Below are 24486 nucleotides of genomic sequence, written 5' to 3'. Positions count from 1 at the left end.
CTTAAACGAGGGACCTTCACAAGATCCATGGCCTACTTTGAAACATAAACCTGACACATGTATGGCTCTAAATCTGATCTCCTTTCAGAGACTCTTCAAGTTAAAGAAATAACCCAAATGAATGGACCCTGAACCCTGAGCTTTGACTCTACTAATTATATGTTTTTGTACTATGTATATGTAATGATATATGTTGATAGATCAAATAAGTCTGTTTGTAATCTGTTCATGTATTCTGTGTTCTTATATATTTCATCTGGTCCCTACCTCCCTCATGACCTCAATGAAAAGCGACGAGCTTCTCACGAATAAGTAAAGGTTCAAAGAAAGAAACAAACGAACCTCTCCGTTCATGCAGCTGCAGACGGTGCAGGAATCCCTCTCCCAGGTGGAGCCCTGGGTGTGGGACTCACCCATCTCATCAATACAGTCTAGAAACAAAACCATAACAGACTTGTCAACTTTTCACTGTGCATGATAAATGATAAACTGTAATTCTTGTAGAGAGGGGAATTTATTTGCTAAGAGATAGCAATAAACATTGGATTTGAAGGCTTGTACACTGTAGAGTTCCAAAGCTTGGCAGTCCAAGTTAGAAGCTGTTGGTGTAGAAAGAATTTGAGACTGGTAATTGAACTGTTGCAGTACAATGATGTGAACTAGAGGAAAACCGAAAGGCTCTCAATAGATTAATGTTTTGTACCATGTATATGTAGTGATATATGTTGATAGATTTATTAGGACTTGATGTAATCTGTATCTCTTATATTTCATCTGACCTTGCCTCCCTCATGACCTCAATGAAAAGCAGGCTGCAGGCCACTTTGAGCTTCTCATGAATAAATAAAGGTTCAAAGAAACAAACAAGTTGTATGTACGTAAGAGAGCATCGGAGCTTGCTAATATCAAAAAAGACTTACGGGCAGAGACCGACTCCATGCAGGTCCTGGCACACCCGTTGGAGCAGCAGAGCTGGTTGGGTGCACACATGTCGTCATGGCTACACTCGTCAACACACCTGCCGAAGGTGCCGTACTTGATGTGGGGGCACACCTGCTCGGGCACTGGGGAAATGTAGGAAAATTTTAACTTGAAAGTTCATCTGTAGTGAAAAAGTTAAAACTTTGTTTCAACACAATAAGAAGACTCACCATAAATTTTCGGTCAAGAACTCCGACCTTCGTGTTGGAACAAAGTTTTAATTTTTTCCCTATGGAATTTACCAACACCGATCAGCTTTCATTCGGATAAAGTTCATCTGTGTTGGTAAAAGACATTCTGTAAAAGCTAAACTGCAATTTCCAACACAAAAATTGGGATTACCCAAATTTTTTACTGACAGACTTCAGTCTTTGTCAAGGAATGGACAATCCACTGCTTCTGAGACGCCACGTTATGTGGATGGCACACGTGACTCATTGAGCAGTGGATAATAAGTTGCAGGAAGTTCATTCCTTGACAAAGACTGGAGCTGTTGAGTCGAAAATTTGGGTAAGTCCAATTTTTGTGCTAGAAATTGCAGTTCAACAGAGGAAAAAAAAGGTCATACAGTAAGATTGCCACCTTTTCCTCTTATTCAGGTAGTGCTCAGGTAGCCATACACAATTGCACCTTTTAATATGATACAGAATGGATCCCTTACACATTCAGTATACTTAACGTATCAAACTAATAGAACGGAAAATCTTAGGCTGGAAAGAGCCCAGCACATACATTTATGTATACACACTTTGCAATCTTTGTTCATGGACATGTAAGAGTGTGTTATGCCTGCTAGTAGGTCTCGTACTTACGTTCAGCGCAGGTGCATGTCTGGCAGCCGCTGCTGTCGGTGAGGAAGCCGTGAGGACAGAACTTGTGGCAAGGCCTGTTCCTGCAGACAGATGTGATCTGGACGGAAGCTGTGCGCGGGAAACAACAAAATTTAGCATAGAAACTGCTACATTGGACAACAAGCATACAAATAAAATAAGTCAAAATTGCCTAAGAAGACCACTCAGGGACTGGAAAATGACATAACAGGTGGAAACTAATGCTTGACTGTCCATGAGAAAGATGATCTAAAGGATCATCATTCAATATACAGGTTTGACTTTTTAGCGAGAGATTCTTAATGTAATTGAAAAAGACAGCATGTTTTTTAACTATTGTAGTGCATTTAAAGTTTACACATTATTTTTGTAGTGATCTCTCTAATGCACAATCAAATTTATTACAAGAATTTACTGTATCAATTCATGCCAGTTTACGAAAATTCTATTTCGTTCAGTTTTGCAGTGCTAGAGACTAAAATGAATGAATAGGAGATGAATGAATAGTTTATTTGTAGATACCTGGCAGTCAATGTACATGTCTGAATTGCGTATCAATTACAAACATTCTTAATGAACATTTCATAAAAATATTTCATTCAAGTGACCTTGATAGACAGTTTCTTTCCTAACAATAATATTATCTTCACAAACGCATAGTTTGAGAAACCCTTACTTGGCAGCCTGCATTCACAGGTCTCACAGCCGTCCTGGTTGGTCATGAAGCCGTAGGGGCAGAAGATCTTACACAGGCTCACGTCGGTCTGGCAGACCTCGGAAACAGCTGACACAACAACAGCTTGTTACAACTCAAGAAGCCATCATAAATATATCATTACACCTGCAGAAATACCTAAAAGCATTACTTAGCAATCAAACCTGAACAACATTTTGCAATGTTCAACTCTTGCAAGACAGGGAACAACAGACGCTAAACCGGATAGTGAGCAAATGTTAGTGAATGACACAACACAACAGCTTGTTACAGCTCAAGACATCATTATGAAATTAGTATTATCTACAGAAATGCTTATAAACATCACAAGTATCACAAATCAAAAGTAAATCATACTGAGAGAAAAAAGAATTTTCATGTACTTGAAAGTTACATGTCAAGCAATGTATACAGTGTATAGCACTACAAACTGCGTAAATATGCTAATGAAGCTCTGAGAGAGTGGTGTTCAGCACCAAGGACAGGCATGTTGCACTAAGCAAGTGGTATTCAGCACCAAGGACAGGAAAGTTTCACTGAGTGAATGGTGTTTCACACCATGGACAGGTATGTTGCACCAAGTGAATGGTGCTTAGCATTAAGAACAGGAATCAGAGTGGTATTCAGTACCAAGCACATGTATGTTGCACTGAGAGTGGCGTTCAGTACCAAGCACATGTATGTTGCACTGAGAGAGTGGTGTTCAGCACCAAGGGTAGGTATGTTCTATAAAGCAAATGGTGTTTAACAGGAGCAGATATGTTGCAGTGAGTCAATGGTGTTCAGCACCAAGGACAGGTATGTTGCACTGAGAGAGTGTTTTTCAGTACCAAGGACAGGCATGTTGCACTAAGAGTGTGGTGTTCAGCACCAATCACGGGAATTTTCAGTGTGTATGTGTGTATTTTTAAGTGTGTGTTTCTAGATGTAGTAAGGAAGGTTTAAGGAAAAAAGTCAGAAACCTGTTTTATTAATGAGAATTAATGGAAAATGTAATGATGAATCATAATGAATAAGAAGCGAATATCAAGGTGTTAGTTACCTGAGGGCTTGCACTTGCAGATCTCACAGCCGAAGGTGTTGCTGGCGTGTGTGTGTGTGTGTCACTGTGTGTGTGCGTTTGTTGCTGGTGTGTGTGACTAGATGAATAAGAGGCGAAGGTGTTGGTTACCTGAGGGTTTGCACTTGCAGATCTCACAGCCGAAGGTGTTGGTGGCGTGTGTGTGTGTGTCACTGTGTGTGTGCGTGTGTGTGACTAGATAAATGAGAAGCCAATGTGGTGGCTACCTGAGGGTTTGCACTTGCAGATCTCACAGCCGAAGGTGTTGGTGGCATATCCCTCCACACAGGTCAGGGGGCAGGTCTGCTCGGTGAGCGGGGTGCAAACGGCTGAAGGGAGAGACAATACGTGGCTGTAACTCAGGATGTCTTGGAGGTAGTACAAACATATAGAAAACAACATGGTGTATTCCGTATCACCTGAGGCACCAGCCTGACTGGGGTAGGATCCTCTGAAACGCAATTTCTTCTATTTTGAGGGACAAATTTTGCAGGTAGACCCAGTTTCAGCTTGGTTCAATGTTTACAGGCCAATTTTGTCCGTCACAGAGAATGGCATGTGCAAAATTCTTGTCCATTCCAAGCTGCGAAATTCCGTCAGAGGAAGGAAGAATGGATGCTGGCTAAAACACTGTGTCAATCAAAGTATCAAATCTTTATTGTGAACTAGTGTCATAGAAAAAACAACAACTTACAAGGCCTCTTGCAATGGCAGATGATCTATCAAGAATCAAATTTTTATCATGAACTAGTGTCATAAAAAAACTCACAAGGCCTCTTGCACTGGCAGATGATGCATCCCTCCTCGTTGGTGCTCCATCCCCAGGGGCAGTCCATACGGCAGTCGCGGTCGAGCTCGGGACAGCGGGAGGAGCGCTGCTGGCACTGGCAGATCTGGCAGCCGGCCTCGTCGGTCATGAAGCCGTGCTCGCAGGTCAGGTCACACATCTCTGTGCCGAGGGCCTGGCAAGGGGCTGTATTAAAAAGAAAAGACACAGGCACCTTTTAAAGATACCACAATCTTTACTTTGAGTTCCAAAACTTTTTCCTCACTTAAGCACGAAATTTGTCAACTAATGATGCTAACAGGGTCAAAAAGCAGTTTGTTTATATAGGGTAACGTTAACCACTTAATGCAAGTGGTCATTTTTGAATTTTTTTTCACATCTTAATTTTGTGACACATTATTAGAGAAACAGACCCTGTAGCTCTATGTTTAGAAGACTGGTACAAGTACACTCAGTGTTTCATGATAGTTAATGTAGAATCTAGGTCTGGAACATCTGATCAAATGTTATCAAGGCCCAGGCATGACATGAAAGAGGAATACTTACTGGGCAGCTTGCACTTGCAGACCTGGCAGCCCTGTTCATCAGTGGCATAACCGAATGGGCAGGAGATAGAGCAGGTAAGCTCCTCACACAGGGACTCTGTCAGAGGGGAAAACAAGAGCACAATGGTTAGAGGCGACAGAGCAGGTAAGCTCCTCACACAGGGACTCTGTCAGAGGAGAAAACAAGAGCACAATGGTTAGAGGGGACAGAGCAGGTAAGCTCCTCACACAGGGACTCTGTCAGGAGAAAACAAGAGCACAATGGTTAGAGGCGACAGAGCAGGTAAGCTCCTCACACAGGGACTCTGTCAGAGGGGAAAACAAGAGCACAATGGTTAGAGGCGACAGAGCAGGTAAGCTCCTCACACAGCCACACAGGGACTCTGTCAGAGGGGAAAAAAAGAGCACCATGGTTAGAGGGGACAGAGCAGGTAAGCTCCTCACACAGGGACTCTGTCTGGAGAAAACAAGAGCACAATGGTTAGAGGAGACACAGCAGGTAAGCCCCTCACACAGGGACTCTGTCAGAGGGGAAAACAAGAGCACAATGGTTAGAGGACACTCAAACTGCTCAATGCATTACACAGAATATGTCAGGTGGTCAACCACTGAGTGATGAACCGTGAATAGGGGGGTACAAACTCAGCCACATTTGGGATCGTGCAAATAGCAGCGAGAAGCAGTTAGAAGCTCTGGGGAAGATGTCTGACAGGCATCGAAATGTCAGCAAGTAAGAAACACTCTGCATGGTTGTGCAAAAGAAATCTTCAATACCCTAAGTAAGTTCTTCCAACCTGATGAAATTATTTTTGGAATAGGTCTGTGCCATCTAACTCAGTTACCTGTTGGTGGGACCCTGCACTTGCATGTGTCACAGCCGTACTCATCAGTAGCCCAGCCGTGGTGGCACAGCATGCGGCACTTCACTGGCTTACAGGTGATGGCAACTGGAAGTTAAAAGGAACCATATCAAAACCAGAACAGAACATTTAGTGTTAGTCAGCTTTGTACAACAGATAACACAATTCAATCATTATGTCAATGTTTTTATTCCGTAAGGTTCTCACGGGCAAACACACATTCACCCGAATTTCGACCTTATTACACATGTCAGGCTTTGTCATAAAACACATACGAACATTAGAGGCATACAATGACTTTTACATTCTGGTTAACATGTTTGTAGCATAAATGACTGATTAAAATCAACATATCGGAGAACAATACCGAGTTACAAACTGTGAAGTTAAATGGCTGAGTACTACTAAATTGTGTAAACTACATAAAGTTACATCTACGAAACTTGTTATTTCTGCAGTCTGCTTTGTAATGTCTATTTATGTATCCAGTATCCACTGTACTGTACTCATCTGGTAAAATATTAATGTTGATATTGCATTAGAACATCTGGAGATTGTTTGAAACAATCTGGAGACTTCCCAAAATAGTTTCATAAAACTTTTTTAAAAATTGTCCAGATTTTTTTTTATTTTCAAGAAAGCGTGATGCTCCCTAGCGATATCAACAATGTTATGGAAGCTATTCACAAAGTATCAAAAAGATTAATCTGTAGGCTGTTATAGATAAATGATGATGATGATACCTGGAGGCTTGCATCTACAGATGTCACATCCATGGTTGTCTGTGGCCCAGCCAAAGGTACAATCCAGGGAGCAGCCCTCGAAGAACTCGCATTCAGATGCTGAAAAGATTAGTTTTTGGTCCATTACGATGATCTTTATCTTTAAGTCTGTACAAGGTACTACAGTTATGTTTAAATGCGTACAATCCAAGCTGTGAAGATTAAAATCAAAACTTATGTCCAGATTGGAATTGATGAAAGACATACTGCATACAATTGATAAAAACACTGCTAGCAAAGTAGGAAATACAGAACCTAATTTTTCTTAGGGCCCTAATTGACAACACAACATTAATTAGCACATGTACAGAGACCTTAGTACTGCAATTTGCTAGATATTGTGTGGTAAGGAGACAATTTTAAGTCTTCGGAACTTACGGTTCTTCTTGCATTGGCACATCTCACAGCCATAGCTGTCAGTCATGAAGCCAAACTCACAGTGTTCAGTACAGGTGATGGGCTGACAGGTGGTCTTAACTGTCAAGTGACAAGAAAACATTGCGACCTTACTTTAACTTTGTTTATGTCTTGTTCTGATCTGTTCTTATGATTATTGTTGCGATCAGTTTCTGTAGTTAATGATTTTGAGTTGTGAGTTTTTGCTTATGTTGAGCTAGTTACATACTTTATTACTCCTATGTTCGATTATTTACGTTTTATGTTGTATGATTATTGTTTATGTTGATTGTCACAGGGCTCCCTTGGAAATCAGTCTGATAGACTGAACGGACCACCCTATAAGGTCAATAAATAAATTAATAAATAACTGTTGTTGAAACACTGGACATTTTGTGTCAGAAATAAAAGCGTACACAAATGTCATCACAAATCCGGTTACTAGTCTTTTTGTCCCCTAGACCATTCGTCCCCTGGATCTTTCGTCCTCGGCATGGACGTTTCGTCCTCGGACAATGTTTGTCTATGAACAAGTTATTGACAAGTCACATAATCAATTTCTATGAGAGTTTTTATCAAACTTCTATTTCAAAAACACTACATTTTTTATTTGTACTAGTGTCTTTCCAGCACTAAATGGACGAGTTTTCATGTTGCCGGGTCCGCCATCTTGGATGTTTACGCATGTTGGAAAGCGCTCGTGCGCACCTTTTACCGAGTTTGACTGAGTAAATAAGCAGACTTATAGTAAACTTTAACAAGAAAATCGACTGTGTGCACATTTTGAAAAACATTAGGATATTCATGTTGGTGAAATCACCAAATATTATGATCCGGACCGACTGGAATTATATTGTAGTCAGAGTGTGGAACCGTCGAACGGAGGACTGAGCAACTATTTTCCCGATATAAGCAGTCGGAAAATGATTTCAAAGTAAGATTTAATCAACTACGGAATAGGACGTGATAAAATGTCTTATTAGTTGCCTTTTGGGGGTTTAGCACTGTTACATGACGAGGACGAAAGAACCATGATGAGGACGAAACTTCCAAAATGGGGACGAAAGGACTAGGGGACGAAAGATCTACTCTCATGTCCCTAATAAACATACCCTCCGGAATAAACATACCCCCCGGACAAATCATCAATATGTAATAAACGTACCCCCCGGAATAAACATACCCCCCGGAAAATTACCAAATTGACATGTATTTAACTGTGACCATGCTACTTCTGTCCAAAGAAAAGGAGATGATAAGCAGGTAGGTCTTTTTATTCATTTATGCCTAAGAACCACATCAGTTAGTTCTATAAATGATGAGCTGAAGAACTATAGATATCTTGTTTGAATCATGAACATTGTTTTCTCAATTTTTAAATAAAAGGTAAGTTAAAATTGGCAGTGAAACCTGCCTTAGGGGTCACCTGAGTATAGGGGCCACGTAACTGGCCATGCGGTTAGTTTTCGTCGGTCCCTTGGATTTTTCCCGTTGACCTAAGCATTAAGAAATATTATAGCGGTCACCTGTCGAATGTGGTCGCGGCCAGACGATGTTCAGTCCGGCCGCTATGCCAACACTGCCGTCACGGGCGCGTGGCCGGCTACATTACGCTGCGCTAAATAGTAAATTATCCACGAGGGAATCACTTTTCTTTTTTCTGTACTACATCAGCAAAATGTCGGTTCAACTTGGAGTCTTTATGAAGGAAACATAATTTGAAGAAAGGAAACATTATACAAAATTATGTGACCTTATGCGAAGTGTTGTTGAATTCACGTGGCGTTTTTTTCTCATCTCAGACTCTTTGCACTTCTACCCTTCTCTACATCGTCATTTCTGTGCAGACTGGAAGGCTACATGGGCAGATTTTACAAATAGACCGTCCGTTCATGTATCTGATGTTTTAGGTTCTTGAAATGCATGTAAGCTGTCCCAATTTTCGTATTCCGCGGGCCAAAAATGGAAATCTCCGTCTTTGCGTTATTCTCCAACATGGCGTCGCAGCAGCATAAACAAGGTCACTAGGGGTCAGTGGACGACTCCACTTTTACCAAGGTAAAATATCGCAACAAGATTTCTGATGTGTAGCATAAAATACAGTGATTACGGTATAAAAACGATTAAAATCTATTAAATGAAAGTTAGTTATGTGAGAACTAGACTAAGGTTGATTTTTGTCAAAGAAATAAGCCTACGTAGAGAAAGTTTTATTTCGACGTGACCACCTCGGCATAATGGCACATGCATCTACAAAGGAAAGTTGTGATTATGAACTTGCTGTTTTTACCGACGAATTCCTGTCGTTTGGGAGAATTTGCGGCGTCAAAACTCATATCACAAGGGAAACGAAGTTATAGTTGTTATTTTTACGTCCAGCATTTATTATGTGAACGAATCACTCTTCCGCCTCGCTGCCGAAAGCGCATGGAACCACAAGACCGGAAATTCCTCGTGCAAGGTGCTGGTTTACGATGTAAACAGAGACTATAAACTACTACAAAATTAAAACTAAAAGTTATTTATGTAAAAATTGTATTTCAAAACGTCAGTGTGGTGTTTTATTTTCCCCCAAGAACAACATTTACTTCATAGCGTCATAGCGAGATCGACCGAAATCACCGAAAGAGTACCGCGTACGCGTACACGCTCATGGAAATCCGCGCCGTTTCGCCCGAAAAATAGGGAATTTTGAGCAAAAATACCTCGGAAATATGGGCAGAAACCCCAAAAACTTCAATTCTTTGAGGGTCCTGGCTAAGCAAAGCCCCAATTTTCAGGGAAAAAAATAAACGTACCGTCCAAAATAAGAACGTACCGGGTGGATTGTGAGGCTGAAAAAAATAAACGTCCCGGTACGTTTATTAGGGACATGAGAGTAGGGGACGAAAAGACCTGATACCCACAAATCCTATCATTTATAAAAATAAAGGAATACATAAAAATATTGACTACACACAATACAGTGTACCAGGAAAGAAAAGACTGTTTTTTTTTTGGTACAGGGTCATTTACGGAAATGGCTTAGAAAGATGTAGAGAGTGTGAGACTAAAGTATCCCATTTTACAATATGTGTACAATAACAGTAAGTTGTGTTACAAGCGACACCTCTTGAAAAAACAATTACCATACTTAGTGCAAATGTGCAGATGACACAGTGAATCTGTGCGTGCATTTTTTGGCACACTTTGAACAGATCAGGGAAAGTGGCGTGAAGTGCACAACATCTTCGATGGTGGGCATCGAACCCCGGACCAATTGGTTTTGAGCCCAATGCTTCAACTGTTAGGCCACACCGATACACCAGTACATGCACATCTTTCATAACACATTGAATGTGGGATGTTATTAACAACAGTTTTAAATTTGGGGATCCTAACTTACCTGGCTTGCGGCACTGGCAGACCTCACAACCCTCCTTGTTGGTGGCAAATCCATGAGGACAGAAAAGACGACAGTTCACATCTTCACACTCGAAATCTGAAATCAGTACAAGGAAAATCAACATTCACAAAATAATGCAAAAGCCTGAATTATTGCAGTAAATAGCATTATGTCTTACACATAATTAAATGGTGTTTATTATACTTGCAGATCATCCTACAAGACAGTTTACTTCTTTATACTTCATGCCATTCTTAAAGAAATCCATGCTACCTTATTTGATGTAGTATTGATGCATATACATGTATGACTGTATGTATTTTCAATGGCACCCAACAATTAGCATGTACGGTATTGTACCATTTTTAAAGTCTTTTGTATGACTCAGCTGGGGATCAAACTCACGACCTACCCAATGCAAGGCAAACACTCAACCCACTCAGCCATTGCACCCGCCAATCGCACAGAGATGTGTGTTTACCTGGCTTCTTGCACTTGCAGATGTCGCAGCCAAAGACGTCAGTGGCAAAGCCGAACTTGCAGTCCATGGAGCAGATGTTCTCCTTGCAGATGTGCTCGGCTGTGAAAAGAATTATTCATAGTGAATTTCAGAGCACATGTGTGTGAAGGATATGTCCAGCAAACAAGTCACTTATATGCTCAGCTGTGAAAACAAATCTTCACAGTGAATCTCAGTGCATGTGTGAGTTCAGTTCAGTTCAGTTGTGAGTGAAGATATGAATCATATATTAAAAAAAAGTCAAAGTCCTTCCCGCGCCTGATGCCCTATAGGGTGGCGGCCATCTTCGTTTCAGTAGCACTAACCAAAGTTAGGTAGTCATTTTCACCTAAGGAAAGTCATGTTAACTGCCTTTCCCCAAGAGCACGATATCGGTGCCACATCAGCAAACCCTGGGTTATGAATCAACGCCCTGCCGATTGCGTTATATGACCCAACGTTTAATTCTAAATTGTTTCAAACTTGACTTACTTGGCAGCTTGCACTTGCAGATCTGGCAGCCGGTGTTGTCGGTGGCGAAGCCATAGTCGCACTCAAACTCGCAGCTGGGAACCTCGCACTCAGACTCTGAAAACGAAGTAAAAAAGATTTTAAAATACTACAGAATGTAGTTTGAAGGCCAGACTGAGTGTTATTTCATGAGGATATGTCCACATACGCCAAAAAGCAGTTACTCAAGCAACTGAATATGATTTTGGAAATGGTCTGACGTTTCAGACAAATATCCGTCAGTGACACTGGAGATATCTTCCAGGAGAGAGTTTTTAGTTCTAACTATGAATTGATATGCAAAAAGGATCTAATAATTCTTAACTGTGAAACCACCGTTAACTACCCATCTTCTATCTAAACGACATTAATTTCCCCTAAACGTTAAAGGCATTAGAGCATTTAAGTAGTAATTTGGCTCACCAGACTTCTTGCACCTGCAGATCTCACATCCGTACATGTCGGTTGCGAGCCCGGCTTCACAGTCCAGGGAGCACATCAGGGGCTGGCAGGTGTGGGAGGCTGTCAACAAAATGCCTTACAGTCAAATTGTGATTACCAGTACTGAGTGTGTAACGTGATATGACTGCATGTCCTTTGTGTAACTTTGTGACTCCTGCCTTTCAGTTTTTATTACTGTTTCATACATGAATCATCTTAATATGAACCCTGGTAGACTAGCCCTAAATAGGGCTAAAGGGTATCGGAATAAAGGAATAAAGGAATTAATCTAGTTTCCAATAACAACCAAAAGAAATTTTTTTAATACAGCCATCCATACACTTTTTTTCAATAAGAAAATACACACTGTGCTACTTCGAATGATCAAAGAAATTATAAATTACTAAAACATAATGTATCCCATTTGCCTGGTGCAAATATTTTTTTTGTCGTTTGTAGACTGGGTAACTCCTCTATAACTTTAGGCCTGCATATAAAGGAAGCAGTACTCACTTGGCAGCTGGCACCTGCAGATCTCGCATCCCTCACTGTCGGTGGCGAAGCCGTGCTGGCACTCCATCTCGCAGGACACAGACTCACACAGGTTCTCTGGACAGGGCAGGGACAACAAACTGTTAAAGCCTGGACTCTTCAAACCAAGGACGTGTCAAAAGCTAAAGAAGGACTTTGAGTAACAAACTGTTAAAAAGCTGGACTCTTCAAACCAAAGAAGTATCAAAAGCTTCAAAAGCTAAAGGACTTTGGGTAACAAACTGTTAAAAGCTGGACTCTTCAAACCAAGGAAGTATCAAAAGCTAAAGAAGGACTTTGAGTATGTAATAACCTGTTAGAAATTTTCACTGGTGTTCGTAAAATCAAAGGAAATATAACCCTTAGGAATGAATTTCATGCTTGTCATAGAATTTGCTCCCTTAAGGATAAGGGGGCATGTTGCTTCCCCTCTTCAGAAAACCCCATACCGTATTATATTTTAATATGGTTAAAAAGTTACAAACTAAATGGCAAAAATTGTACGTTTCCTTACATCAACGGGGAATATAATGACAAGACTATTCATAAATACAGTCAATGTATACAGCTAATATTCAATGGGTTTCTCAAAGAACCCACCTGGTTTCTTGCACTCGCAGATCTGGCAGCCGTTGGTATCGGTAGCGAAGCCATAGATGCACTGTTTGGCACAGGAGACAGCCTCACAGGAGACGGTCACTGCAACGTCAGAAATATGGCAATCAGGGATGGCAAACTTCGACCCCCATAATGGTAACAATGTCTGGCAGGACATGTACAAACTGTACTGTAGGAAGAAACACACACACACTCATAGTCATATATACACAGACACACAGAGGCACACACACAAATGCACACACAAACCCACAAACACACACACAGGCAGACACACACACACACACACTCACACACACACAGGCAGACACAGTCAAACAGACACACTTTGACACTCACACACACACATGCATGCATACACACAGACACATGCACACACAGACATGCACACACACACAGAGTCATACAGACACAAACACACACACAAACACACATGTATTGATAGGTGTACACACATACACAAAAACACACACACGCATGCACACATAGCTTGGCACATTTTGCCTGAGATACAGTTCGACAACTTCCTAATACTGACCCAGCTTCTTGCACTGGCAGATGTCACAGCCATCAACATCAGTGGCCAGACCATACGGACACTGGAGAGCACAGTCAAGCGGGGTGCACTCCTCAACTGGGCAAAACACAACAATAATATTTTATAATCAGTACAATGGTGAAAACTTGTTTGCAGGAAGTGACAAGTATGAATAAAGTTGTCAAAGATTTACACCATTAAAATTGCTAAAATATACACCTGAAATTGCACTGACTAATGATTGTCCTTTCACAGAATAAGGTCCCTCTTTTACTTGATTAGGATCGGTGAGCGAACCGTACTGTAACCCTTGATTTCATAATAATTGGGATATGATTCAACACGTGAAAGCATGATTTAAAACACACATACTGTAATGTTACATAAAACTTGTTCTTTGTTTATGAAATTTGTTGAGCAATCTGTCAAATCTTTGGTTGCTCAAGCTCAGCAGGTGCTTTTTTGGAAATGGGGTACAATCAATTAAACAATCACTCTTTATTGTACAGCAATTGCAATGAGTACAATGGCAAGTTCTATTGAATCTATAGCATTAAATTAACAGAACACAAAGCCTAACAGCTACGCAATTGCTTATAACAGCAATAAAGAGCTCTTACTATATATAAGTAAAGACCAATCACTATGCCACTTAAACATCAATTGTTTGAGTCAGAAATAAAATGATTTTTCTTGAGAAATTCAGTACAAATGTATGATTGACAAACTTACCTGGAGCCTTGCACTGACAGATCTCGCAGCCGAACTTGTTGGTGGCCAGGCCATTCATACAGGTCAGGGGGCAGGTGAAGGGTTCGCAGGTCTTCAGAACTGTGAGAGAGAATCAACAGTTAACAAAATGTAGCCTCTATCTGACTGACTACACTGGCTATTTTAGGGAGAATAATTTGCCAGGGGAGTTTTGCTTCCAGAGCAGTTGGCCGGCTGGAGGGGAAACATGGACCTTAGCATGGACTGACCCCTGGCCAATTTCCCATTTTTTTGGCCAAATTCTACAATCCCCGCACCCCTGTAGTAAGGTGGAGGCTAATCCAAATGCACCAAATTCAACAACTACAAAAAAAACATCACACAGCCCTTATATGTACATCTGATTGTTATCAAGTGAAACACTGTGTCCTGAATTCAACTTACCTGGTGCCTTGCATCTGCAGATTTCACAACCCTCGGTATCAGTGGAGTAACCGTACGGACAGTACATCTTGCACTTGTCCAGCCTGTCGCATTCACTCTCTGTAGGGCAACAAGGGGCAAATCTGTCAGTAAAGTCACTGCCTGCATGGTCAGCAAACACACACCACTTTGAATGTGTTTTTATCAATGCATGCTGACATTCAGTTTTGGAGTCTTGTTGGATGTCATCCATATAATCATGCATATAATGGACCAACTGAAGGCAAATGGACTGATGAGCTTGATCCATTCACACTGCGATGAATGCACAACATGTTCTCACTTATCAGTTATGTCTACCATACATAATTGAACAGAGAATGGCCCTAGCAACATAGACGTCTCCTTGTACGCTATATAAAATTGTTAAATGTGTTTAGTTATAATGAATTTGAAGGCAGTTTAAAGGCTTCAATCGATTTTAGAACATTTGCAAACGTTCGAAACACTGTCCTAATACATGTCACAGAATAACTAACAGTGATCAGATAATAGCACTCTTATCGTTTACAGGATATCACTGAGAATATTCTCACCGGGCTTCTTGCAGAGACAGATGTCGCATCCCTGAGAGTCGGTGGCGTAGCCGTACTTACAGCTCATGCGGCAGGTCACGGGCTCGCAGATGTCAGTCACTGCAGGGTCAGAGTTCAAAGGTTGGGAAAGACTTGTTAGTGGGGTCATTCATTAAGTACAAATTTTGTTGCAAATTCATCTCCAAGTAGGTGTTGGGATGGCAGATTGCCACTTGACAGATGGCAGATTTCTTTCATCCATATATCAAGTAAATTTTAAAAACAATATCTTTTTCTAGTAATAAAATTCAATGTCAGTATGGCATAATACTGAACATGAAAATCAATAAGACTCACAGAGATCAAACCTACAAGCAAAGTAGTGAAAAAGGTTAAACATTGTTCCAACACAAAAGAAAAGAAAGACTCACCATAAATTTATGGTGAGTCTTTCTTTTGTGTTGGAACAAAGTTTAACCTTTTTCACTATGGAATTTTCCAACACAGATGAGCTTTCATTCAGATATCACAAGCAAGGTAGCTGACGATGACATCATGCACAAACACTCCAGTACATGTTTTTCTCTTTATGTTTTGAAGTGGTGGATAAATGGTAATAAAGGTAATATTGCTATTCCTGACTGACCAGTGGTGTCTTCCACAGGGCTGAAGCAGACCTGCCCACAGCCGGTAGAGCAGCACTTGTCTTCCCCGTCACAGTCCATGTCGTCAGAGCACTCACTGATGCACATCAGGGGGGTCCAGTACGTCTGCATCAGGTTGGGACATCTTCCAGACTTGGAGCCTTCCAGAAATATGCAAGAAATTTTTAGTTTCAATGAAGGATTTATCAATAAGATCACAGTGCACACTTGCTGATGCACATCAGAGGGGTCCAGTACGTCTGCATCAGGTTGGGACATCTACCGGACTTGGAGCCTTACAGAAATATGAAAGGAAATTTAGTTTGAATCAAGTATTTGAATAAACTTCCTTGTGATCACAGTGCAATCATCAGAAGACTTGCTGATACACATCAGGGGGGTCCAGTACGTCTGCATTAGGTTGGGACATCTACCGGACTTCCAGCCTTCCAGAAATATGAAAGGAAATTTAGTTTTGATCATTTAAGTATTTATGAATAAGTAAACTTTCTTCATAAGTAAAATAAAGTTATCTTTTATAGACTGAGTTAAATACAACAAAGAGAAATGAACTTTATAGGCTGATGTCAACCTATGTTTCCTTACTTCATACACCTAAGTAACAAGTGATTTGCAATGAATCACCCACTCCAGACAGACTGTTTTGTATCATCACACACAGGGCATGGCCTTACTCTTTTTTAAAAGGTGTGGTGGGTTCTCTACTGCGCTTAGGTCAAAAGTCAGACTATGGCAAGGTAGCTGCACTGCACAGGTGACCACTAACACAGGTTTGACTGCACAGTTAGGACTAACCTGTTTGCTGCCTGGTGAAAGTCTGCTGGACAGACATGTCCACAGCGGGCACACAGGTCCTGATGCAGCCATCTCCGCAGCACTTGTGGCTGTCCACACAGTCCATGTCACTGCTGCACTCCACATTACATTCAGTAGAGGGGCTGGTGTAGGGGGCCATGGCGGGGCAGACACCTGGTAGTACATGAATGGAAATTAGAAGTGTCATTCATGATCACTTGGCAAACCTGGTAATAAGATTCCAAAACATATGAGTGGGGGGAGACACATAAAAGGAAGTCAAACTGTAAGTCATTCTAGATTTTCTGAAAAGGCTTGACGTCCTGTCCTAAGTACTGCAAACCTTCCTGGCAACGTACATGTTGGGTGAGCGACACAGCCAGAATTGAACTCAACGTTTCAAGTTCCAGAGGCAGGGCCGCTGACCACTGAACTAAGCACGCTACTACATGGAAAAATCCAGGTGGAATTTAGTGACCTCTTTAAAGTGCTCTTTTTTTTCTTGGTGAACCTTACCAGGCTTCTCCAGGATCCAGGGGCGCATGCAGGTGAAGGCATAGCCGTTGTGGCAACACTTGGTGGTTCCAGCGCAGTCGGAGTCGGTCACACAGCTGTCAGTCATGGACATCTCTTCAGTCAGGGTGGGAGAAACAACTGGGCACTGGCCAACCTTTCCTGCAACACACAGACACCATATATGTGTGAACAAACATTTTGAATTGAATTAACAGTTACTGTATTTCAATCATATTATATCCTTTTCTCAGACAACTTACAGGTGCAAGAAAAAAACTAAGAGTTTAGATTTGGAGTGTATCAATACTAACACTAGACATTCATTCATTTTTCTTTATTTGAGTTAAACAATTTTCTCATCAAGTCATTCACTAACTCATTTATTCATTTGTCACTCTTCCCAACTCGACCTCCACAAAAAGTGGAGCACTATTGAATAAAGGCACAAACAAACAAACCTTGGTTGCAGACCACGTTGGGGCAGCACTGTCCCTGCACATGTACGGCCCTGCAGCCGTGCTCCACGGTCATGGGGCAGCTCTGGGTGTGGCAGCGGACTCTACCATTCATGCAGGTGCAGGTGGTGCAGGGGTCCCTCTGCCAGGACTCCCCGTGGGAGAACTGGGTCTCCTCCAGCTCGATGGTGTCAGTGCAGGTGGGACCTTGGTGGCAAACACAGTAAAACAACACTTGAATCTAGATCTACCTGATACATTTCAATTTAATATGATTGTATAAAAATATGTATTAGTTGTTTTTTTATACAGATATTATATTTTTATGTACCAAGAATATTTTCACTAATTTTTTATCCTGTCCATGTCAACTTCCATTTGCCCTTGTCTGTCAGCAGGGCTAGCCCTTTATAATAGCCACAGGCTAGTTGGGCATCCCTGGCTTTGTGTGCCGAACAGCCAAACCGATAAATTTCAATTTTGAAGACAATCCATCAGCCTTCTTAAATAATCGTCATGCTGATGCCTATTTTACTCACCAGTCTGTGTGGGGCAGACGACGTTGGGGCAGCACTGGCCAGGCACGCGCTCTCCGAACTGGCATCCGGTGGGGGCGGGGGCGCAGGAGGTGCTGCTGCAGATGGTCCTGCCGTGCTCGCAGCGGCAGCTGGTGCAACTGTCGTTCTGCCACTGCTCGCCATTCAGGAACTTCACGCCACCTTCCAGGCAGCTGTGAACTGCAGGAGGCAGCATCATTAGTAATGCTTATTTACAGTAACTGGTACAGAATATCCTATCTTCATGCAAACAGTGCTAACTGCAGCTGTCGTTCTGCCACTGCCCACCGTTCTGGAACTTCATGCCACCCTCCAAACAGCTGTGAACTGCAGGAGACATCATCGTGTATTATCAAAAGCAGGACTGGACGAGTCTACTAGCCTGATTGTCCCGGGCAACTGAAAGTGCTGATCAGGCAAGCACTGTCCTAACGCAAGTAAGATTTTTCCATCTGTGAGTTTTTGATATACTTGTTATCTTTCACAGTCAATGATATTGGCATCGCGCATTGGTCAACACAGAAAAGTAGAGCCATTAATGAAAGAATTTCACTGCTTGACTTTGACTTAATTGATGATGAGACAAGTCATTACATGGGTCTGCCTAAGCAGCTTTGGGCTGGTAGCAGCAGACTCTACAAAAATGAGGACAAACATACAAAGTTGGTTTGGGCATTGCCAAGTAACTTTTTCTGTGAAATGTTCTAATCATAGTCTGTTGTTCTCTTTGATTGCATCAGCAATGCATAGCTCATTTTCAATCCCATAAAATAGCATGCTTTCCTAAAAAGTCATAATCCCTAGTCAGGGTTAATCTTATAAAGTGCAATAATTTTTCTGAGGATATCATGCATTGAATGATAGACTCCTTGCTAAATTTTAGATACTTTAATGAACAAAGATACCTACCATCCCTGCAGACAATGTTGGGACAGCACTGCCCAGCCACACGCACGGCACGGCAGCCAGGGGCAAAGGACATCTTAGGGCAGCCAGTGGTATTGCAGATAACCTGTCATAAAAGGCAATGAAAATTACAGTAAACTATAGATGCATAAGCTGGCACGCAAAGTGTTGGTGCAAAGAAAACATTTTGGGTGTACAACATGAGATAATGTGGAATGTCTGACACTTGCATGTAAATATTCACAGAATATTCTAATACTAATTTACATCCACAACCTACACAAATGTCTAGGTGCACCTGAGCACTGGCAGACTAGCTAAAACAGTATCATCAGGGCTCGAAATACCGCCTGCATATGCAGGTTAGTGCAGGTAAAATTGAAGCAGCAACGGTTCCTAAATTCAGAGTGGTGCAGGTAAATTTTGTCTGGTCCAGGTAATCTTCAATGTTACCTGCACCAGTGCAGGTACGCAGAAAAATGTATTTCAAGCCCTGATCATGCAGGGAATCTGTCAGGAAGGAAGGTAGAGGGGTACATGTAGATAACAGATAAGATGGGAGGATAATATCAGAGAATGGACAGGCATGTGAAACACTATGAAAAACAGAAAATCAAGAAGGGTGGAGAAAACTGGTTGCTAGATCTTATGTGGTGCCCCAACGATTAATGCTAGTTCACCTTTATCCGTATGGTAACCTTTATCCGTTGTTTCTAAAAACATGGCATTTTGGGATATCAGGTTAAATTGATATGTTGTGGTTTAGAATTCCAATATTTTGAAAGTAGTACATTTTCAAACCACCGTCCGTCGACTTTGCTATCCCCAGATACTCAGTTTTTAAATAACAGCGGATAAAGGTTACCCCACGGATAAAGGTGAACTAGCATTAAACACCATTAGTTAGGCTAAGGGATCAAGATGAGAAGATGTTGAGAGAAACAGTTCCTAACCTGCTGGTTGTCGCAGGTACACATGGTGCAGGCGTCAGACATCCACTGCTCTCCGCTCCTGTAGTGGATTCCCCTGTACTGGCAGGTGTTGGCTGGCAACACATAGACAAGTTCAGGTTAATCCCACATCAGTCAAGGGCAGGCATGCGTCCAGGCGTCATTTGGACACGCTTTTCTTGAAATGACAAGAAATTGGACGCACTAGACGCCCTTACACAGGGGGAGCAGATCCTCTGCCAAGGATGAAATTCTGATCTCTGACAGTAATTTTGCCCATCAGGATACCTTAGAATGCAACATTTTAACTTGGAATTCTCGAAATCTCTGCACCATGGAAGGTGGATGCCCCCAACCCCCCTATAATGGTTGCGCCTATATCAATAGCCAGACTCACCAAGAAATTTGGACCCCCTATAATCGAATCCTAGCTTAACGCCTGGTTAAGGGCCTATCTCACTCAGTGGAGGCACTCTGGAGGTACTGCGGAGGTACAATGAAGTTTGTTCACGTAGGCACCATTACGCTATTTAGCCGACTCTCTCTTGCCCTCACACTGACGTGAAGCACTGTTGCCTTTCAAGTCCAGATGAACAGGTTGCTGCCTTCGTTGAAGGCATGTAGGATTCTGTTGGAGGCACTTTGGATTTCATTGGAGGCACAGTCAAGGTACGTTAACTTTGCTTTGTCAAAATCAATGCAAATGATGCAATGACCGGACAAAACCAGACAAAGTTATCATAGCTCACGACTTATATACATACTAAGAATTTTGGCTTTTGATACATTTCTTTCTTTCTCTATAAGGCTTCCTTTGTGCAAATGAACAATAAACAACAGAAGAGTAAAAGAGATCTGCCTCACCAGACTGGAGTGGGCAGGTGATGTTGGGGCAGCACTGTGGGTCAGTGGTCTCAGTGGTGATGGGCTGACATCCATCAGGGATAGCAGGGCAAGACTGGGCCTGGCAGAAGGTCTGGCCCTGTGGCAAAAAGAATACGTTGATGTACATGTAGGTTAGACATCCAGGTAATAAGATATGTCAAAAAGCAGTTACTCAGACATGCAACTGGATATGATTTTGGATATGATATGATTCCAAAATCATATTCACTACTAACAGGCACTTGCTTGTGTAACTGTTTTTTTGGTGTACAAAGAAGAATAGCTATATCTGGGCTGTCTCAAGTTTTAATTTTTTTCACACTTCCCACTCATCAGTTTGGGAGCTCATCTTGTTAATTTTCTATAATGTTAAATTTGTCATTTTACGGCTTAAAAAATATATATTTTTCATCAATTTGCGTCATGAAGTTCAGACGGAATTTCTGATTTCTGATTTCTAAAAAAAGATCCCAACAAGAGAATTTCCATCCTAGGACGGAAAGTCGAGTTAACCAGGAGTTGACACCATGATCTGCTGGATATGCTTCAGGAAAGTCTCAGTTAAGACACAGTGCAGTATTATGGGTACTTTTTGCTACAGAATCTTTGTTGGAGTGAAATGAATTTTGTTGCTAACCTTCCTGCAGTGGCAGGTAGTACAGGCATCAGTGTGGAAACTCTCTCCATCCAGGTACATGACTCCCTCCACCATGCAGCTGCCAGCTGTGGGGGAATGAAACAAGCATAAGTCCACATCGAAGCTTCAACAATCATTGGCATGTCATGCACAAATATCGAACGAGGGTCCTTTTAAATATACTTTTCTCCAACACAAAAGTACACGCGGATCAAATTTTCAACGACCACTGTCGACTTCTTCGGGATCAACACTCTTATTGACCAATCACTACAGAACGTCAACTCACGAAAGTTACATACATGATCTTACTAACACGTGATCTTAAGGATCAATTCATCAGCAATTGGTAAAACATGCCAGAAACTTTTATCATAAATGATTTATGTCATGCACGAACGATCGACATATAAATCAAAAAGTAAGAAGAAAATATTAACTAAAAGGAGTGATTAACGATTAACAACTAACGACGTGTCCCACCTTCTTGGCAGAAGGTCTCAGGGCAGCACTGTCCGGGGATGTACACGCTACGGCAGCCAGTCCTCTGCATGGCAGGGCACTCCATACGGTCACAGTCGCTACGCCCGAACACGCAGGTGCAGGTGGTGCAGTTGTCAGGTGACCAGGAGCTGCCGTGGGTGTAGGTCACTCCCTCAACCATGCAGGTGGCCTCTGCAAACAGGACAACAAACACCACAATCAGTTTAGTACAACAAAAAGCGGTCGCTGCGGCCAAACACGCAGGTGCAGGTGGTGCAGTTGTCGGGCATCCAGGAGCTGCCGTGGGTGTAGGTCACTCCCTCAACCATACAGGTGGCCTCTGTTCAACAAGACAACAAACGCCACAATCAGTTTAGTACAACAAAAAGCAGTAGCTGCGCCCGAACACGCAGGTGCAGGTGGTGCAGTTGTCAGGCATCCAGGAGCTGCCGTGGGTGTAGGTCACTCCCTCAACCATACAGGTGGCCTCTGTTTAACAAGACCAGACAAACACCACAATCTTAACTTGAAGCTCATCTGTATTCTTGGTAGAAGTTATTCTGGAAAAGTTGAACTGTAATTTCCAACATGAAAATTTGACTTACCCAAATTTTCTAGTTGCAGGAAGCCATCTTTATCAGAGCTTTACAATGATCCCATATAACAGAGACAGTGGGTGCCATAGGCTTTCTGCCACATATGATCCACTGCTCACCGAGTTACATGTTCTACAAAATGTATCTGCATAATGTGACGTCACAGAAACAGACTTGGATTGCTCATTCAGTGACAAAGACTGTTCAGTCAAAAATTTGCGTAAGTCCAATTTTCGTGTTGGAAATTACAGTTCAACTTTTCCAGAAAAACACCAAAATCAGTTTAATTGTAGCAAGGAGGCTGAAGAAAGATTAAAGAAGGCACAAAATACATGTAATATATTAAGTTCACCTTTATCCATGAGGTAACCTATATCCGTTGATTTTGAAAATGGAGACCATCACTGTTTAGAGATATCACGTCGACGGACGGAGGTTTCAAAGTGCAATATTTTCAAAACACTGCAATTCAAATCCACCTTTTGTCAGCTTGAAATCCCTAAATACCCCATTTTCAAAATCAATGGATATAGGTTACTTCGCAGATAAAGGTGTACTAGCTACATCTAACATTGTGCGAAATAAAAGATCTTACTGTTCTCCTGCTCCTCACAGATGATGGTTGGGCAGCACTGGCCCTCCACATGACGGGTGGTGCAGCCGTTGGGGGCACGGGGACACTCCTACAGGTAAAGGACAAAGTGTCAGTGTCAGTGTTATGTAACATACTACTACAAATGCTGCTCATCTTCTATTCTATCTAGCTTACAATATTGATATATTCATTGTTCCAGAAGAGAGCAGCTATGTCTTTCGGTTTTAATGTGCAATTTGTGGCAGCTGATACATAGTTTTGCATCGAATATTGTCAACAAATATCTGAGAAAACAGTATTCAAATGCAATTCAATCTCTACAACTGGGTAAAAAACAGATCTAGAGCTTGTAATCACTTCTGTATGTTTGAAGTGACATCCATCACTCTTCCTCAGCATCGCAGTCGTAGAGATTGAATTGTATTGTTTTCTCTGTTTGTAAAAGTGAAAGTGAAGGGAGTCTTACCTGCTGGGTGCAGACGGACTGGTTGTTGACACAGGAGCACATGGTGCAGGCGTCCTGCTGCCAGGCGTCGCCACTACTGCGCTGTCTGCCGCTGCTGTCCACGCAGCCTACAGCAAACAGCTCAAGTCAAGATTAGTCTGTAACACTATGTTCTACACATACTGTGCATGTTCTGTTGTGCTGTCTGCCATTGCTGTCCACACAGCCTACAGCAAACAGATCAAGGTCATTCTGTAGCTGTTACATATACTGCACAATGTACTACTGTGCTGTCTACCCCTGCTGTTCACACACCCTACAGCAAACAAAGCTCAAGGTCATTCTGTAAACTCTATGAGTATTGTTTTACAGTACTTAGTGCTGCTGCTACACATCTTCACAATCATACATTACTGTATAAATTCTCATGTACTGTTGTGCTGTCTTTCCCTGCTGCCCATTTCCAGTTACATATATTACTTTCTTCAAATTAGCTACTTATCCATTATCTTTTCTTCCAGTTACATGCTATCTGGGTTTAGAATTAAGTTACTGCCAAGCAAAATGTGCTTGCGTTTGCAAGTGTGCAAGTGGGTATTTCGACTCGAACATTAAAAATGCCTTACTATCAATCCAGGGTTTGGCGCACATGCGGCTGCAGCCGTTGTAGCAGCACTTGGAGGAGCCCATGCAGTCGGTATCCTCCTCACACTCATCGGTACAGTCATCAGACTCGTACAGGAAGTCAAACAGCGGGATGGGGCAGCTGCCCAGCTTTTCTGTTCAACCAACGCAACTGGTTAGTATCTAAAGG

The 24486-nt window shown here is 41.9% G+C and overlaps 1 protein-coding gene across 4 annotated transcripts in view; it reads right to left on the bottom strand.

Annotated features, from left to right (window-relative positions):
- LOC118410791 (kielin/chordin-like protein) overlaps nt 1-24486 on the bottom strand; it is a 62330-nt gene that overhangs the window by 9795 nt on the left and 28049 nt on the right. For all 4 annotated transcript variants that reach the window (XM_035812600.1, XM_035812598.1, XM_035812601.1 and 1 more), the window contains 33 exons: nt 24299-24451; nt 23694-23800; nt 23228-23315; nt 22037-22228; nt 21554-21639; nt 20896-21013; nt 20035-20126; nt 19085-19187; nt 18158-18355; nt 17622-17825; nt 17164-17322; nt 16648-16821; nt 15834-15992; nt 15209-15307; nt 14634-14732; nt 14211-14309; nt 13479-13574; nt 12923-13021; nt 12305-12400; nt 11774-11872; nt 11333-11428; nt 10823-10921; nt 10342-10437; nt 6939-7037; nt 6522-6620; nt 5761-5865; nt 4920-5015; nt 4356-4559; nt 3814-3915; nt 2488-2595; nt 1794-1901; nt 921-1064; nt 343-431 (listed from right to left, as the gene is read on the bottom strand). In XM_035812600.1, coding sequence (XP_035668493.1) covers nt 343-431; nt 921-1064; nt 1794-1901; nt 2488-2595; nt 3814-3915; nt 4356-4559; nt 4920-5015; nt 5761-5865; nt 6522-6620; nt 6939-7037; nt 10342-10437; nt 10823-10921; nt 11333-11428; nt 11774-11872; nt 12305-12400; nt 12923-13021; nt 13479-13574; nt 14211-14309; nt 14634-14732; nt 15209-15307; nt 15834-15992; nt 16648-16821; nt 17164-17322; nt 17622-17825; nt 18158-18355; nt 19085-19187; nt 20035-20126; nt 20896-21013; nt 21554-21639; nt 22037-22228; nt 23228-23315; nt 23694-23800; nt 24299-24451 — 3965 coding nt within the window. The remainder of the gene's footprint in view (nt 1-342; nt 432-920; nt 1065-1793; nt 1902-2487; nt 2596-3813; nt 3916-4355; nt 4560-4919; nt 5016-5760; nt 5866-6521; nt 6621-6938; nt 7038-10341; nt 10438-10822; nt 10922-11332; nt 11429-11773; nt 11873-12304; nt 12401-12922; nt 13022-13478; nt 13575-14210; nt 14310-14633; nt 14733-15208; nt 15308-15833; nt 15993-16647; nt 16822-17163; nt 17323-17621; nt 17826-18157; nt 18356-19084; nt 19188-20034; nt 20127-20895; nt 21014-21553; nt 21640-22036; nt 22229-23227; nt 23316-23693; nt 23801-24298; nt 24452-24486) is intronic.

This window comes from Branchiostoma floridae, chromosome 3 (assembly GCF_000003815.2).
Source record: "Branchiostoma floridae strain S238N-H82 chromosome 3, Bfl_VNyyK, whole genome shotgun sequence".
NCBI lineage: Eukaryota > Metazoa > Chordata > Leptocardii > Amphioxiformes > Branchiostomatidae > Branchiostoma > Branchiostoma floridae.
The sequence above is the reverse complement of the archived record's forward strand: the minus strand, read 5'-3'. Positions and strand labels throughout refer to the sequence as shown.